Source organism: Scyliorhinus torazame, chromosome 5 (assembly GCF_047496885.1).
Source record: "Scyliorhinus torazame isolate Kashiwa2021f chromosome 5, sScyTor2.1, whole genome shotgun sequence".
In the NCBI taxonomy this organism is placed as follows: domain Eukaryota; kingdom Metazoa; phylum Chordata; class Chondrichthyes; order Carcharhiniformes; family Scyliorhinidae; genus Scyliorhinus; species Scyliorhinus torazame.
Window position 1 is genome coordinate 161,408,940 of NC_092711.1, and position 16,227 is coordinate 161,425,166.

General features: G+C 50.6%; 1 protein-coding gene and 3 non-coding genes across 4 annotated transcripts in view; 3 read left to right on the forward strand and 1 right to left on the reverse strand.

Moving 5' to 3' along the window:
• LOC140422266 (uncharacterized) overlaps nucleotides 1-16,227 on the reverse strand; it is a 125,540-nt gene that overhangs the window by 19,023 nt on the left and 90,290 nt on the right. Inside the window, exon 3 of the mRNA XM_072507313.1 lies at nucleotides 2,948-2,960. Within this exon, the coding sequence (XP_072363414.1) occupies nucleotides 2,948-2,960 (13 nt within the window). The remainder of the gene's footprint in view (nucleotides 1-2,947; nucleotides 2,961-16,227) is intronic.
• trnae-cuc (transfer RNA glutamic acid (anticodon CUC)) lies at nucleotides 8,699-8,770 on the forward strand. Its single transcript has one exon. It is a non-coding gene; the product is annotated as a tRNA-Glu (tRNA).
• trnae-uuc (transfer RNA glutamic acid (anticodon UUC)) lies at nucleotides 9,914-9,985 on the forward strand. The gene has a single exon. It is a non-coding gene; the product is annotated as a tRNA-Glu (tRNA).
• Nucleotides 14,374-14,445, forward strand: trnae-cuc (transfer RNA glutamic acid (anticodon CUC)). Its single transcript has one exon. It is a non-coding gene; the product is annotated as a tRNA-Glu (tRNA).

Consider the following 16,227-nt stretch of genomic DNA (forward strand, 5'->3'; position numbering starts at 1 on the left):
AAAATCTTGGAAAGGTTTATAAGAGATAGGATGTATAATCATCTTTAAAGGAATAATTTGATTAGAGATAGTCAACACGTTTTGTGAAGGGTAGGTTGTGCCTCACAACCCTTATTGAGTTCTTTGAAAAGGTGACCAAACAGGTGGATGAGGGTAAAGCAGTTGATGTGGTGTATATGGATTTCAGTAAAGCATTTGATAAGGTTCCCCACGGTAGGCTACATCAGAAAATACGGAGGCATGGGATTCAGGGTGATTTAGCAGTTTGGATCAGAAATTGGCTAGCTGGAAGAAGACAAAGGGTGGTGGTTGATGGGAAATGTTCAGCCCGGGGTCCAGTTATTAGTTGTGTACCACAAGGATCTGTTTTGGGGCCACTGCTGTTTGTCATTTTTATAAATGACCTGGAGGAGGGCGTAGAAGGATGGGTGAGTAAGTTTACAGATGACACTAAAGTCGGTGAAGTTGTGGACAGTGCGGAAGGTTGTTACAAGTTACAGAGGGACATAGATAAGCTGCAGTGCTGGGAAATGGAGTTTAATGCAGAAAAGTGTGAGGTGATTCATTTTGGAAGGAATAACAGGAAGACAGAGTACTGGGTTAATGGTAAGATTCTTGGCAGTGTGGATGAGCAGAGAGATCTCGGTGTCCATGTACATAGATCCCTGAAAGTTGCCACCCAGGTTGAGAGGGTTGTTAAGAAAGCATACGGTAAGTTAGCTTTTATTAGTCGAGGGATCGAGGGATGGAGCCATGAGGTCATGTTGCAGCTGTACAAAACTTTGGGGCGGCCGCATTTGGAGTATTGCGTGCAATTTTGGTCGCCGCATTATAGGAACGATGTGAAAGCATTGGAAAGGGTGCAGAGGAGATTTACCAGAATGTTGCCTGGTATGGAGGGAAGATCTTATGAGGAAAGGCTGAGGGACCTGAGGCTATTTTTGTTAGAGAGAAGAAGGTTAAGAGGTGACTTAATTGAGGCATACAAGATGATCAGAGGATTGGATAGGGTGGACAGTGAGAGCCTTTTTCCTTGGATGGTGATGTCTAGCACAAGGGGACATAGCTTTAAATTGAGGGGAGATAGATATAAGACAGATGTCAGAGGTAGGTTCTTTACTCAGAGAGTCGTAAGGGCATGGAATGCCCTGCCTGCAACAGTAGTGGACTCGCCAACACTAAGGGCATTCAAATGGTCATTGGATAGGCATATGGACGATAAGGGAATAGTGTAGATTGGCTTTAGAGTGGTTTCACAGGTCGGCGCAACATTGAGGGTCGAAGGGCCTGTACTGCGCTGTAATGTTCTATGTTGAAAATGTCATCAGTGCAGCAGATCGAGAACTAATCCAGAGGCAGGAAGAAACGGACAGTGATTGGCTGCAAGAGAGAGAGAGGTTGACGCAATCGCAAATCTGGGTGGTATTGTGCCAGATTTGATTGCTCACACAGACACAAATATCTCCCAGATCTGGGTGCAAATCTCCAATGTGATGACAAGAAATGCTATCCACAATGCACGGTAGCATTGTGGATAGCCATGATAAATTGCCCTTAGTGTCCAAAATTGCCCTTAGTGTTGGGTGGGGTTACTGGGTTATGGGGATATGTTGGAAATGTGGACCTTGGGTAGGGTGCTCTTTCCAAGAGCCGGTGCAGACTCGATGGGCCGAATAGCCTCCTTCTGCACTGTAAATTCTATGAAAACTTCTCACTGAATGTATTCAGTCCATTGAGGTCACGGGATGTGAATACACCTAAAGAAGCTCAAATGCCACTTACTGAGACATTGTGTAAATGCTGCTCGGAGGTTAAGTGAGCGGGGTATAATCTTCCTGCATGTTTCTGAACCTGTGCTCGATGTATTGGGAGGTTTGCTCCTGGTTGGAGTGTCCCCGGGATGGGCAGTAACCCGCTGATTGAAGCTGCAGTCCCCGCGTTCTGCTGGCAGCGGGTGAATGGAGAGTTGGGTTAAATCCTGCTGCTTGTCCCTCTCTCACCCACTGTGGAGCCGGGGAAGAAATAATCTCATTCAAAACTTGTGGAAGTGTAAATGTCACATGGCTGTGAGATGGTGTATTGTGTTAATGTTCAACAACTAATCGGAACCATGAAGCTTTGCCTCACAATTACAGATGAGTAAGTTTTATTGTTTCTGCCCAGTATGAAACAGGGGAGTTTGTGTATGTTCTGCAAACGTGATAGTTTCACTTCAGAAAAAGATCAACAAAATTTGGAACCTATTCAAATTTTGAACAAAACTTAATTGCGAAAAAGATTAACGATCAATGTTTTCAAAAATTGAAATGAATGATTTGAATTTACGAATGAATGTCCACCGGATGATGTGTTGTAAAGTTTCACAGGAACCGCAGAGACAAGGTTGAGGGTGTGGTATTATAGGTATTACGGTACCCGATAGGCTAAAGCACCATTGGTGGAAACTGTATGCTTTCTATTGGTTAGAATGTATGAAAGCTCCGCCCTGCTAGGCGGGGTATACGAACTTGTGCCGCCCCAGCAGCCTTCATTCTGTACTTGAGCTGCTGGGGGAAACATCTAGCTTATTAAAGCCTTCAGTTGGACTACAACCTCGCTTTAGTGGTCATTGATCATGCATCTATTTAATAAGCTCGTTTTTTTAAGAAGAAAGGAAGGAGCTCCGAATCAAGCCGGAGTGTCTGCGACTTAGCCCCCATGCGGCGAACTCAGCGGCAATCTTTAAGCACTGGCTGGCGTGCTTTAAAGGGTATCTCGGGAGGGCCAAAAACGCATGAACGGGAGAGCAGAAACTGCACGTCCTGCACTCAAGGGTGAGCTCGGAGATTTACACCCTCATCGAGGAAGCAGAAGACTTTGATGCAGCAATAGAACTGCTAAAAGGACATTATGTTTGCCCAGTGAACCAGGTCTAATGCTGGCACCTGCTTGCAACAAGGCGACAAACACCTGGGGAATCGCTGGAGGAATTCTACCGTGCACTCCTGGTGTTGGGAAGAAGCTGCAGCTGCCCACTGGTTTTGGCGAGCGAACACACAGAACTCTTGGTCCGGGACGCTTTCGTGGCAGGTATGCTATCTTCACAAATCCGCCAGCGTCTGTTAGAAAAGGACACCCTGGGTCTCAGCGAGGCATGGGCCCTTGCAGGCTCGCTGGACGTGGCCTCCAGGAATGCCCGCGCTTACATTCCCGACCACGCGTCAGCCCCATGGGCAGCGTGGAACCCCTCCGCGGCCGACCCCGAGACTACCCCCATTCCCCCACAGTCCTGCGCTGCAAGGCAGCCTGGCAACCCCGAGGGGCCCCGCTGCTACTTTTGCGGGCAGGCCAAGCACCCCCGCCAGCGCTGCCCAGCCCGCGCATCCACCTACAAGGGATGCGGCAAAAAGGGCCATTTTGTGGGGTTATGTCAGGCCCGTGCGGTTGCCGTGGTCTCCGGCGGTGAATGCGGACCGCAACCACAAATTTCTCCACGGGCCCCATGCGGCCAGCGGTCGCCGCCATCTTCATATTCCAGGGCCACGTGCGGACCCCAGGCTCCGCCATCTTGTTCTGCGGACGCCACGTTGGAGGGATGGGCACTGCCATTTTGCGCACCCCCAGCCATGTGCGACCAATGTGAGCCGCCATCTTGAATGAACCCCCAGGACCCCAGCTCGGCTGACCACTCACTGCTCGAAGAGAACTCTCAACTGCTGCGATTAGCCTCGGTGACTCTGGATCAGTCTCGGCCTCGAACATTCTCAACTGCTACGACGACCGTATTCATCAACGGGCACGAGACGTCCTGCCTAATCGACTCTGGGGGCACGGAGAGCTTCATACACCCTGACACGGTAAGGTGCTGTTCTCTCCTCATTCACCCCGTTAATCAAAAAATCTCCCTGGTTTCCGATTCACAGTCAGTGGAGATAAAGGGGTTTTGTGTAGCAAACCTCACAGTCCAGGGAAGGGAGTTCAAAAATTTCCGTCTCTACGTCCTTCCCCACCTCTGCGCGGCTACATTACTGGGTTTAGACTTCCAGTGTAACCTTCAAAGTCTGACCTTCAAATTCAGCGGCCCTATACCCCCCCTTACTGTCTGCGACCTTGCAACCCTTAAGGTCGGCCCGCCTTCCCTGTTTGCGAATCTCACCCCGGATTGCAAACCCGTCGCCACCAGGAGCAGACGCTACAGTGCCCTGAACCGGGTCTTTATTAGGTCAGAGGTCCAAAGGCTACTGAGGGAAGGGGTCATTGAATCCAGTAACAGCCCCTGGAGAGCTCAAGTAGTGGTGGTAAAGACCGGGAGAAGCATAGGATGGTCATCGACTACAGTCAGACCATCAACAGGTTTACGCAGCTGGACGCGTACCCTCTCCCCCGCATATCCAACCTGGTAAACAGGATCGCGCATTACAAGGTCTTCTCCATGGTGGATCTCAAGTTCACCTACCACCAGCTCCCCCTCCCTCACTGCTCCAAGGCCCTGAAACGTTACCTTGGTTTTTTTAGCTACTACGCCCAGTGGGTCCCCAACTACGCGGACTGGGCCCGTCCCATGATCCAATCCACAGCTTTTACGCAGTCGATAGAGGCCCGCCAGGCCTTCAGCTGCATCAAAGCAGACATTGCAAAGGCCACGATGCACGCCATCGACAAGTTTCTCCCCTTCCAGGTCGAGAGCGACGCGTCTGATGTAGCTCGGCGGCCACCCTCAACCAAGCGGGCAGACCCGTGCCCTTCTTCTCTCGTACGCTCTATGCTTCTGAAATCTGCCACTCCTCAGTCGAAAAGGTGGCCCAGGCCATAATAGAAGCTGTGCGACATTGGAGGCATTACCTGGCTGGCAAGAGATTCACTCTCCTCACGGACCAACGGTCGGTTGCTTTCATGTTTGATAATGATGTGGAGATGCCGGCGTTGGACTGGGGTGAGCAGAGTACGAAGTCTTACAACACCAGGATCCAACAGGTTTGTTTCGATGTCACTAGCTTTCGGAGCGCTGCTCCTTCCTCAGGTGAATGAAGAGATCTGTTCCAGAAACACATATATAGACAAATTCAAAGATGCCAAACAATGCTAGGAATGCGAGCATTAGCAGGTGATTAAATATTTACAGATCCAGAGATGGGGTAACCCCAGGTAAAAGAGGTGTGAATTGTCTCAAGCCAGGACAGTTGGTAGGATTTCGCAGGCCAGATGGTGGGGGATGAATGTAATGTGACATGAATCCCAGGTCCCGGTTGAGGCCGCACTCATGTGTGCGGAACTTGGCTATAAGTTTCTGCTCGGCGATTCTGCGTTGTCGCGGGTCCTGAAGGCCGCCTTGGAGAACGCTTACCCGGAGATCAGAGGCTGAATGCCCTTGACTGCTGAAGTGTTCCCCGACTGGAAGGGAACATTCCTGCCTGGTGATTGTTGCGCGATGTCCGTTCATTCGTTGTCGCAGCGTCTGCATGGTCTCGCCAATGTACCACGCTTCGGGACATCCTTTCCTGCAGCGTATGAGGTAGACAACGTTGGCCGAGTCGCACGAGTATGTACCGCGTACCTGGTGGGTGGTGTTCTCACGTGTAATAGTGGTATCCATGTCGATGATCTGGCACGTCTTGCAGAGATTACCATGACAGGGTTGTGTGGTGTCGTGGTCACTGTTCTGAAGACTGGGTAGTTTGCTGCAAACAATGGTTCGTTTGAGGTTGCGCGGTTGTTTGAAGGCAAGTAGTGGGGGTGTGGGGATTACCTTGGCAAGATGTTCATCGTCATCAATGACGTTTTGAAGGCTGTGAAGAAGATGACGTTGTTTCTCCGCTCCGGGGAAGTACTGGACGACGAAGGGTATTCTGTCGGTTGTGTCCCATGTTTGTCTTCTGAGGAGGTCGGTCCGGTTTTTCACTGTGGCGCGTTGGAACTGTCGATCGATGAGTCGAGTGCCATATCCCAGATCATCGACATGGATACCACTATTACACGTGAGAACACCACCCACCAGGTACGCGGTACATACTCGTGCGACTCGGCCAACGTTGTCTACCTCATACGCTGCAGGAAAGGATGTCCCGAAGCGTGGTACATTGGCGAGACCATGCAGACGTTGCGACAACGAATGAACGGACATCACGCAACAATCACCAGGCAGGAATGTTCCCTTCCAGTCGGGGAACACTTCAGCAGTCAAGGGCATTCAGCCTCTGATCTCTGGGTAAGCGTTCTCCAAGGCGGCCTTCAGGACCCGCGACAACGCAGAATCGCCGAGCAGAAACTTATAGCCAAGTTCCGCACACATGAGTGCGGCCTCAACCGGGACCTGGGATTCATGTCACATTACATTCATCCCCCACCATCTGGCCTGCGAAATCCTACCAACTGTCCTGGCTTGAGACAATTCACACCTCTTTAACCTGGGGTTACCCCATCTCTGGATCTGTAAATATTTAATCACCTGCTAATGCTCGCATTCCTAGCATTGTTTGGCATCTTTGAATTTGTCTATATATGTGTTTCTGGAACAGATCTCTTCATTCACCTGAGGAAGGAGCAGCGCTCCGAAAGCTAGTGACATCGAAACAAACCTGTTGGACTTTAACCTGGTGTTGTAAGACTTCGTACTATGTTTGATAATGCACAGCGGGGCAAGATAAAAAACGATAAGATCTTGCGGTGGAGGATCAAACTCTCCACCTACAACTACGAGATCTTGTATCTTCCTGGGAAGCTAAACGAGCTTCCTGACGCCCTGTCCCACGGCACATGTGCCACCGCACAAGTGGACCACCTCCGAGCCCTCCACGAGGACCTCTGCCACCTGGGGGGTCACTCGCTTTTTCCATTTTGTCAAGACCCGCAACCTGCCCGACTCCATCGAGGAGGTCAGGACAGCCACTAGGGACTGCCAAATCTGCACGGAGTGCAAACCGCACTTCTACCGACCAGAGAAAGCGCACCTGATAAAGGCTTCCCGTCCCTTTGAACGCCTCAGCATGGACTTCAAAGGCCCCCTCCGCCAAACCGACTGCAACACGTACTTCCTGAATGTGATTGACGAGTACTCCCGGTTCCCATTCGCCATCCCCTGCCCCGACATGACCACAACCACCGTCATCAAGGCCCTCCATAGCATCTTGGCACTGTTCGGGTTCCCCGCTTACATACACAGTGATAGGGGGTCCTCCTTTATGAGCGACGAACTGCATCAATTCCTGCTCAGCAAGGGCATCGCCTCGAGCAGGACGACCAGTTACAACCCCCGGGGTAACAGACAGGTAGAGAGGGAGAACGGAATGGTCTGGAAGACCGTCCTGGAAGCCCTATAGTCCAGGAACCTCCCAGTCTCCCACTGGTAAGAAGTCCTCCCGGATGCCCTCCACTCCATCCGGTCACTGCTTTGTACGACCACCAATCAGACACCCTACGAACGTCTCCTGGTCTTCCCTAGGAACTCCTCCTTTGGGACCTCGCTCCCGACCTGGCTGGCAGCACCCGGACCCAACCTGATCCGAAAACACGTGCGGGCGCACAAGTCGGACCCGTTGGTCGAGAGGGTCCATCTGCTCCTTGCTAACTCCCAGTACGCCTACGTGGCGTACCCCGATGGCCAACAAGATATGGTCTCCCTACGGGACCTGGCGCCTGCCGGAACCCCATGCACATCCCAGCCACCTGTCCCACCCTCCACTCCACCGCAGCACCTTACAGGAGGATCGGTCCTTCCCCCCACCCCGTCTAAGCCCCCCTACCCACCGATGCCCCCCCCGCAGGCACTCACTTCCCAGGACAACTGTTTTCCCCACCAGCTCCGTCTAGGGGTGCCGAAGCTGCCATGGAGATCGAAGCCACGTTCCCGGAGTCACAGACGCCCGAGCCTCCACCGGAGTCACCACCGAAGCTCCGACGATCACAGAGGACGACCAAGGCCCCTGATCGACTGATTGCTTCATTTTAATTGTAACCTGTAAATATAAACCATCAAATGTACATAGCTATCAGAATTGTAAATAGTTACTAAACACTGTACGGAGGTATTACGATACCTTCATAACTAATTATACCACGTTGCCATAGTTTGTAGTTTCAGGCCACTACCCCCGCTGGACTCTTTTTTAACAAGGGGTGAATGTGGTATTATAGATATTACGGTACCTAATAGGCTAAAGCACCATTGGTGGAAACTGTATGCTTCCTATTGGTTAGGATGCTCCGCCCTGCTAGGCGGTGTACAAGAACCCGTGTCGCCCCAGCAGCCTTCATTCTGTACCTGAGCTGCTGAGGGAAACATCTAGCTTATTAGCCTTCAGTTGGACTACAACCTCGCTTTAGTGGTCATTGATCGTGCATCAGATGGGCTTTGGAAATTGGAAGTTGCACATAGAATCATAGAATTTACAGTGCAGAAGGAGGCTATTCGGCCCATCGAGTCTGCACCGGCCCTTGGAAAGAGCACCCTACTTAAGTCCACACCTTCACCCTATTCCCTTAACCCAGTAACCCCACCTAACCTTTTTGGACCCTAAGGGCAATTGAACAGCTTTTGGGACTATTTCTCCTCACTGTCGATTTCATGTTACAGCGAACAACAATCGGTGTTGCGATTGGCTGAAAATGTCACTTGTGTTCATTCCAAACATGTAATTTTGTATACTTCTAATCAAAACACGGAAATCAAAATGAAAGGTGAGTGATGTACTGTTAACCCGGGTTCAAGCTTTCCTTGTCAGTTTTCCTGGTGGTCTAGTGGTTAGGATTCGGCCCTCTCACCGCCGCGGCCCGGGTTCGATTCCCGGTCAGGGAATGATGCTTTATTGTTGTCCACCAAACCGTTCAACGAAGCTGAATCGCAGTTTCACAGAAAACAGCTCTGCCAGAATCAGTTCAGTGACATTTGTCGTTTCACATCAGAGCTGAAAAAGTCTCAAGTCATCGAGAACAAATCCAGAGGCAGGACGAAACGGACAGTGGTTGGCTGCAAAGTGCGAGAGATGTTGATGCAAGTGAAAATCTGCGTGGTATTGGGCCAGATTTAATTGTTCACACAGGCACAAATATCTACCCGATCTGGGAGCAAATCTCCAACGTGATGACAAGACTATTCAGTCCATTGAGGTCACAGGAGCTCAATACACCGAAAGAAGCTCAAAGGAGGTTCCACTCACTGTGGAGGTTAAGTGAGCGGGGTATAATCTACCTGCATGTTTCTGAGCCTGTGCTCGGTGTATTGGGAGCTTTGCTCCTGGTTGGAGTGCCCCCGGGATGGGCAGTTAGCCGCTGATTGAAGTCCCCGCGTTCTGCTGGCAGCGGGTGAATGGAGAATTAGGGTAAAATCCTGCTGCTTGTCCCTCTCTCACCCACTGTGGAGCCGGGGAAGAGAGAAACACATTCCAAAAGTGTAAATGTCACAAGGCTGTGAGATGACGTGTTGTGTTAATGTTTAACAACAAATCGAAGCAAGGAAACTTTGCCTCATAATTACAGATGAGTAGGTTTTAATGTTCGTGCCCTGTCTGAAACAGGGGAGTTTGTGTCTGTTCAGCAAACGTGATAGTTTCACTTCAGAAAAAGATCAACAAAAATTGGAAACTATTCGAATTTTGATCAAAACTTAATTGCGAAAAGGATTAACTATCAATGTTTTCAAAAATTGAAATGAGTTATTTGGAATTACGAATGAATGTCCGCCGGATAAGTTTCACAGCAGCCACATTGATACATTGGGTTTTGGAAATTGGAAGTTACACATGAGCACCTTTTGGGACTATTTCACCTCACTGTCGATTTCATGTTACAGCGAACAACAATCGGTGTTGTGATTGGCTGAAGATGTCACTGGTGTTCATTTCAAACATGTAATTTTGTATATTTCTAATTAAAACTCGGAAATCAAAATGAAAGGCGAATGATATACTGTCAACCCGGGTTAAAACACGGTTTGTCAGTTTCCCTGGTGGTCTAGTGGTTAGGATTCGGCGCTTTCACCGCCGTGGCCCGGGTTCGATTCCCGGTCAGGGAATAATGTATCATTGTTGTCCAGCAGAATGTTCAATGAAGCTGAATCGCAGTTTTACAGAAAACAGCTCTGCCAGAATCAGTTCAGTGACATTTGTTGTTTCACATCAGAGCTGAAAAAGTCACAAGTGCATCAGGTCGGGAACAAATACAAAGGGAGGAAGAAATTTGCTGCAAGTGAGAGATATGTTGACGCAAGCGCAGATCTGTGTGGTATTGGGCCAGATTTTATTGCTCACTCAGACAGAAATATCTCCTCGATCTCGGTGCAAATCTCCAACGTGATGACAAGAAAACTTCTAACTGAAATTATTCAGTCCATTGAGGTCACAGGAGCTGAATACAGCTAAAGAAGCTTCAAGGAAATGGGGTGAGCAGATACGTGGAGATTTAGCCGGCCGACGGCGAGGGAGTTCTCGTACTACTCCCACGTCCACAAGGTGTACTCCCGAATTGACTACATTGTTGTGAGTAGGGACCTGCTGGCCGGAATGGTGGGGCAGAATATTCGGCAATTGCCAGATCGGACCATGCTCCGCACTGGGTAGACCAGCAGTTTTGTAAGGACGGCTTTCAGCGCCCACCATGGAGGCTGGAAGTTGGACTATTTGCGGACAAGGCGGTATGTGCGAAGCTGAGGAAATGCATGCAGAATTACCTGCAGGTGAACAATACTGGAGAAGTCTCGGCAGCGGTGCTCTGGGAGGCACTGAAGGCAGTGGTGAGAGGGGAGCTGGTTTCAACCCGAGCGTACAGGGACAGGACTGATAGGGCAGAGACGGACCGACTCATTAAGGAAATTCTACGGACGGACAGGAGTTACACGGAATCCCTGAGGCCAGAGTTACTCAGGAAACGACAGAGGCTGCAGGCCGAATTTGGGGTGCTGACTACAAGCAAGGCTGTAGAGCAGCTTAGAAAGGTAAAAGGTGCAATTTATGAACATGGGGAGAAGGCCAGTAGAATGCTTGCACAGCAACTGAGGAAGAGGGAAGCGGCTAGAGAAATAGGGAGGGTAGTGGATGGGGAAGGTAATCTAGTGGGTATTCCAGCAGGGATGAACAAGGTCTTTAAGGACTTTTGTAGGAAGCTGTACACTTCGGAACCACCTGGGGGACTGGGGGGATGAGGCGATTCCTGGATGGACTGACCTTCCCAAGAGTGGGGAGACGTTGGTGGACGGACTGGGGGCCCTGGTCAGGATTGAAGAGGTATTGGGGGCCAGAAGGTCATGCAGTCAGGTAAAGCCCCGGGGCTGGGCGGGTATCCGGTAGGGTTTTACAAAAAATTTGCCGGGATAGTGGGGCTGGTGCTGGTCAGGGTCTTTAACAAGGCAACAGACAGAGGGAGTTTACCCCCTGGCGATGTCGCAGGCCACCATCTCGCTCATTCTGAAACGGGATAAGGACACGGAGGCCTGTGGGTCATACAGGCCGATCTCTTTGATAAACGTAGACACCAAGCTACTGGCCAAATTTTTGGCGACCAGAGTTCAGGACTGTGTACCGGATGTAATTGTGGAGGACCAAACCGGGTTTGTAAAGGGGAGGAAGCTGGTGGCCAACATAAGAAGGCTGCTCAACATGATTATGATGCCCCCGGAGAGTAGGGAGGTAGAGATAGTGGTAGCCATGGATGCTGAAAAGGCTTTTGACCGGGTCGAGTGGGATTATCTGTGGGAGGTACTAGAACGGTTTGGGGTGGGGTTCATCGACTGTGTTAGGCTATTGTATCAGGCCCCGGAGGCAAACAGGATAACATCGGACTACTTTAGACTGCACCGTGGGACAAGACAGGGCTACCTCTCTCCCCACTACTGTTTGTGCTGGCCATAGAGCCGCTGGCAATTGCACTGAGAACTTCTAGGGGCTAGAAAGGGCTGGTCCGGGGGGGAGGGGGGGGGGGGAGTGGAACATAGAGTCTCGTTATATGCGGATGATCTGCTGTTATATGTATCAGACCCAATGGTGGGGATGGACGGTATTATGGCAACCCTGAGGGAATTTAGCCGGTTCTTCGAATACAAACTGAACATGGCTAAAAGCGAGTTGTTTGTAATTCAGGTGAGGGGGCAGGAGAGTAGGCTGAAGGGGTTGCCGTTCAAGCTAGTGGGGGAGAGTTTCTGATATTTGGGGATTCTGATGGCACGGGACTGGGGCAGGTTGCATAAGCTCAACCTGTCCCGACTGGTCGAACGAGTGAGGGAAGAGGTCCGGAGGTGGGATGCACTCCCGCTGTCATTGGCGGGGAGGGTGCAGACTGTTAAGATGACAATTCTCCAGCGGTTCTTGTTTGTTGTTTAATGTCTCCCCATCTTTATCCCACAGTCCTTCTTTAAGAGGCTGAATAAAATTATTCTGGGATTTGTATGGGCAGGGAAGTCCCGTGGGTGAAGAGGGTGATGCTTGAAAGGAACAGAGGAGAAAGGGGGCTGGCATTGCCGAACTTCAGCAACTATTACTGGGCGACCAACATAGCGATGATAGGGAAATGGATGGCGGGTGTGGGGTCGGTTTGGGAGTGGATGGAGGCTGCTTCATGCAGGAGCACTAGCTTAGCAGCCCGGGTCACGGCGCCTCTGCAGCTTCCGCCGGCACGGTACTCCACCAGCCCGATAGTGGTGGCGGTTCTTCGGATCTGGGGCCAGTGGAGGAGGCATGTAGGGGAGATAAGAGCATCGGTGTGGACCCCAATGTGCAGCAACCACCGATTTGCCCCGAGGAATGGACGAGAGGTATCGACTGTGGAGGGTGGGGATTGTGAGGATGGGGGATCTGTTCCTGGAAGGGAGCTTTCTAAGCATGAGGGCGCTGGGGGAGAAGTTTGGGCTGGCGAGAGGGAACGACTTTAGATACTTGTAGTTGAGGGATTTTGTAAGCAGACTGGTGCCGTCCTACCCACACCTCCCGCCGAAGGGGAGGCAGGACAGGGTAGTTTCTAGGGGAGAGGTGGGAGAGGGTAGAGTCTCAGACGTCTACAAGGAACTAATGAGAGCTGAGGATATGCAGATCAAGGACCTGAAGCTTAAGTGGGAAGAGGAGCTCGGGGTGGGGAGATGGAGGACGGTGTCTGGGCAGAAGCCCTGAGCAGAGTAAACATGACCGCAACATGCGCCAGGCTCAGCCTGATCCAGTTTAAGGTTGTGCACCGGGCCCACATGACGGTGGCCCGGATGAGCAAACTCTTCGGGCTGGAGGACAAGTGTGCTAGATGTGCCGGAGGGCCGGTTAACCATGTACACATGTCCTGGTCGTGCCCGAAACTCGGGGGGGGGGGGGGGGGGGGGTACTGGCAGGGATTCGCAGATGTCATGTCCCGGGTATTGAAAACTGGGATGGTAATGAGCCCGGAGGTGGCAATCTTTGGGGTTTCGGAGGACCCGGGAGTCCAGGAAGAGAGGGAGGCCGACGTTCTGGCCTTTGCTTCCCTGGTCGCCCGGCGACGAATACTGTTAGCATGGAGGGACCAAAAACCACCGAGGGCTGAGGTATGGCTATCGGACATGGCGAGCTTTCTTGGCCTAGAGAAAGTCACGTTCGCCTTGAGAGGTTCGCCCGAAGGTGGCAGCCATTTATTGACTTCTTCGGAGATGACTAAGCGTCAGCAGGGGGTAGGGGTGGGCGGGGCTAGGGTAGATTCGGGGGAGAGTGAGGCAGGTCCGTGCGTGAACAGAGCCATGGTTTGCACTATGTTTAATTTGTAATTTGTGTCTTGACTTCTTTTTTTTGTACTGTATGGCAGCGGGTGAATGGAGAGTTCGGGTAAAATCCTGCTGCTTGTCCCTCTCTCACCCACTGTGGAGCCGGGGAAGAGAGAAACACATTCCAAACCTGTGGAAGTGTAAATGTCACAAGGCTGTGAGATGACGTGTTGTGTTAATGATTAACAACAAATAGGAACCAGAAAGCTTTGCCTCATAATTACAAAATTACTGTTTCTGCCCAGTATGAAACAGGGGAGTTTGTGTATGTTCAGCAAACGTGGTAGTTTCACTTCAGAAAAAGATCAACAAAAATTGGAAACTATTCAATTATTGATCACAACGTAATTGCGAAAAAGATTAACTATCAAAGTTGGTAGATTGAAATGAGTTATTTGAAATTACTGATGAATGTCCGCCGGATGTTGCGTTGTAAGTTTCACAGCAGCCACAGTGATCAAGTTGGTGGGTTTAGGAAATTGGAAGTTACACATGAGCAGCTTTTGGGACTATTTCACCTCACTGTCGATTTCATGTTACAGCGAACAACAATCGATGTTGTTATTGGCTGAAGGTGTCACTTGTGTTCATTTTAAACATGTAATTTTGTATACTTCTAATGAAAACTCGGAAACCAAAATAAAAGGTGAGTGATATACTGTCAACCCGGGTTAAAACCTTCCTCGTTTGTTTCCCTGGTGGTTTAGTGGTTAGGATTTGGTGCTCTCACCGCCGCGGCCCGGGTTCGATTCCCGGTCAGGGAATGATGAATTATTGTTGTCCAGCAGAATGTTCAATGAAGCTGAATCGCAGTTTCACAGAAAAGAGCTGTGCCAGAATCAGTTCAGTGACATTTGTTGTTTCACATCAGAGCTGAAAAAGTCACAAGTGCATCAGGTCAGGAACAAATACAGAGGCAGGAAGAAACGGTCAGTGATTGGCTGCAAGTGAGAGAGATCCTGATGCAAGCTCAAATCTGGGTGGTATCGGGCCAGAATTTATTGCTCTCACAGACAGAAATATCTCCCCGATCTCGGTGCAAATCTCCAGCGTGATGACAAGAAAACTTCTAACTGAAAGTATTCAGTCCATTGGAGGTCACAGTAGCTGAATATACCTAAAGAAGCTCAAAGGAAATGGGGGGAGCAGATACGTGGAGATTTAGCCGGCCGACGGCGAGGGAGTTCTCGTACTACTCCCACGTCCACAAGGTGTACTCCTGAATTGACTACTTTGTTGTGAGTAGGGACCTGCTGGCCGGAATGGTGGGGGCAGAATATTCGGCAATTGCCAGATCGGACCATGCTCCGCACTGGGTAGACCAGCAGTTTTGTAAGGACAGCTTTCGGCACCCACCATGGAGGCTGGAAGTTGGACTATTTGCAGATGAGGTGGTGTGTGAAAAGAGCTCTGCCAGAATCAGTTCAGTGACTTTGTTGTTTCACATCAGAGCTGAAAAAGTCACAAGTGCATCAGGTCGGGAACAAATACAAAGGGAGGAAGAAATTGGCTGCAAGTGAGAGATATGTTGACGCAAGCGCAGATCTGTGTGGTATTGGGCCAGATTTTATTGCTCACTCAGACAGAAATATCTCCCCGATCTCGGTGCAAATCTCCAGCGTGATGACAAGAAAACTTCTCACTGAAATTATTCAGTCCATTGAGGTCACAGGAGCTGAATACAACAGAAGAAGCTCAAAGGAAATGGGGTGAGCAGATACGTGGAGATTTAGCCGGCCGACGGCGAGGGAGTTCTCGTCCACAAGGTGTACTCCCGAATTGACTACATTGTTGTGAGTAGGGACCTGCTGGCCGGAATGGTGGGGCAGAATATTCGGCAATTGCCAGATCGGACCATGCTCCGCACTGGGTAGACCAGCAGTTTTGTAAGGACGGCTTTCAGCGCCCACCATGGAGGCTGGAAGTTGGACTATTTGCGGACGAGGCGGTGTGTGCGAAGCTGAGGAAATGCATGCAGAATTACCTGCAGGTGAACAATACTGGAGAAGTCTCGGCAGCGGTGCTCTGGGAGGCACTGAAGGCAGTGGTGAGAGGGGAGCTGGTTTCAACCCGAGCGTACAGGGACAGGACTGATAGGGCAGAGACGGACCGACTCATTAAGGAAATTCTACGGACGGACAGGAGTTACACGGAATCCCTGAGGCCAGAGTTACTCAGGAAACGACAGAGTCTGCAGGCCGAATTTGGGGTGCTGACTACAAGCAAGGCTGTAGAGCAGCTTAGAAAGGTAAAAGGTGCGATTTATGAGTATGGGGAGAAGCCCAGTAGAATGCTTGCACAGCAACTGAGGAAGAGGGAAGCGGCTAGGGAAATAGGGAGGGTAGTGGATGGGGAAGGTAATCTAGTGGGTGTTCCAGCAGGGCTGAACAAGGTCTTTAAGGACTTTTGTAGGAAGCTGTACACTTCGGAACCACCTGGGGGACTGGGGGGATGAGGCGATTCCTGGATGGACTGACCTTCCCAAGAGTGGGGAGACGTTGGTGGATGGACTGGGGGCCCTGGTCTGGATCGAAGAGGTATTGGGG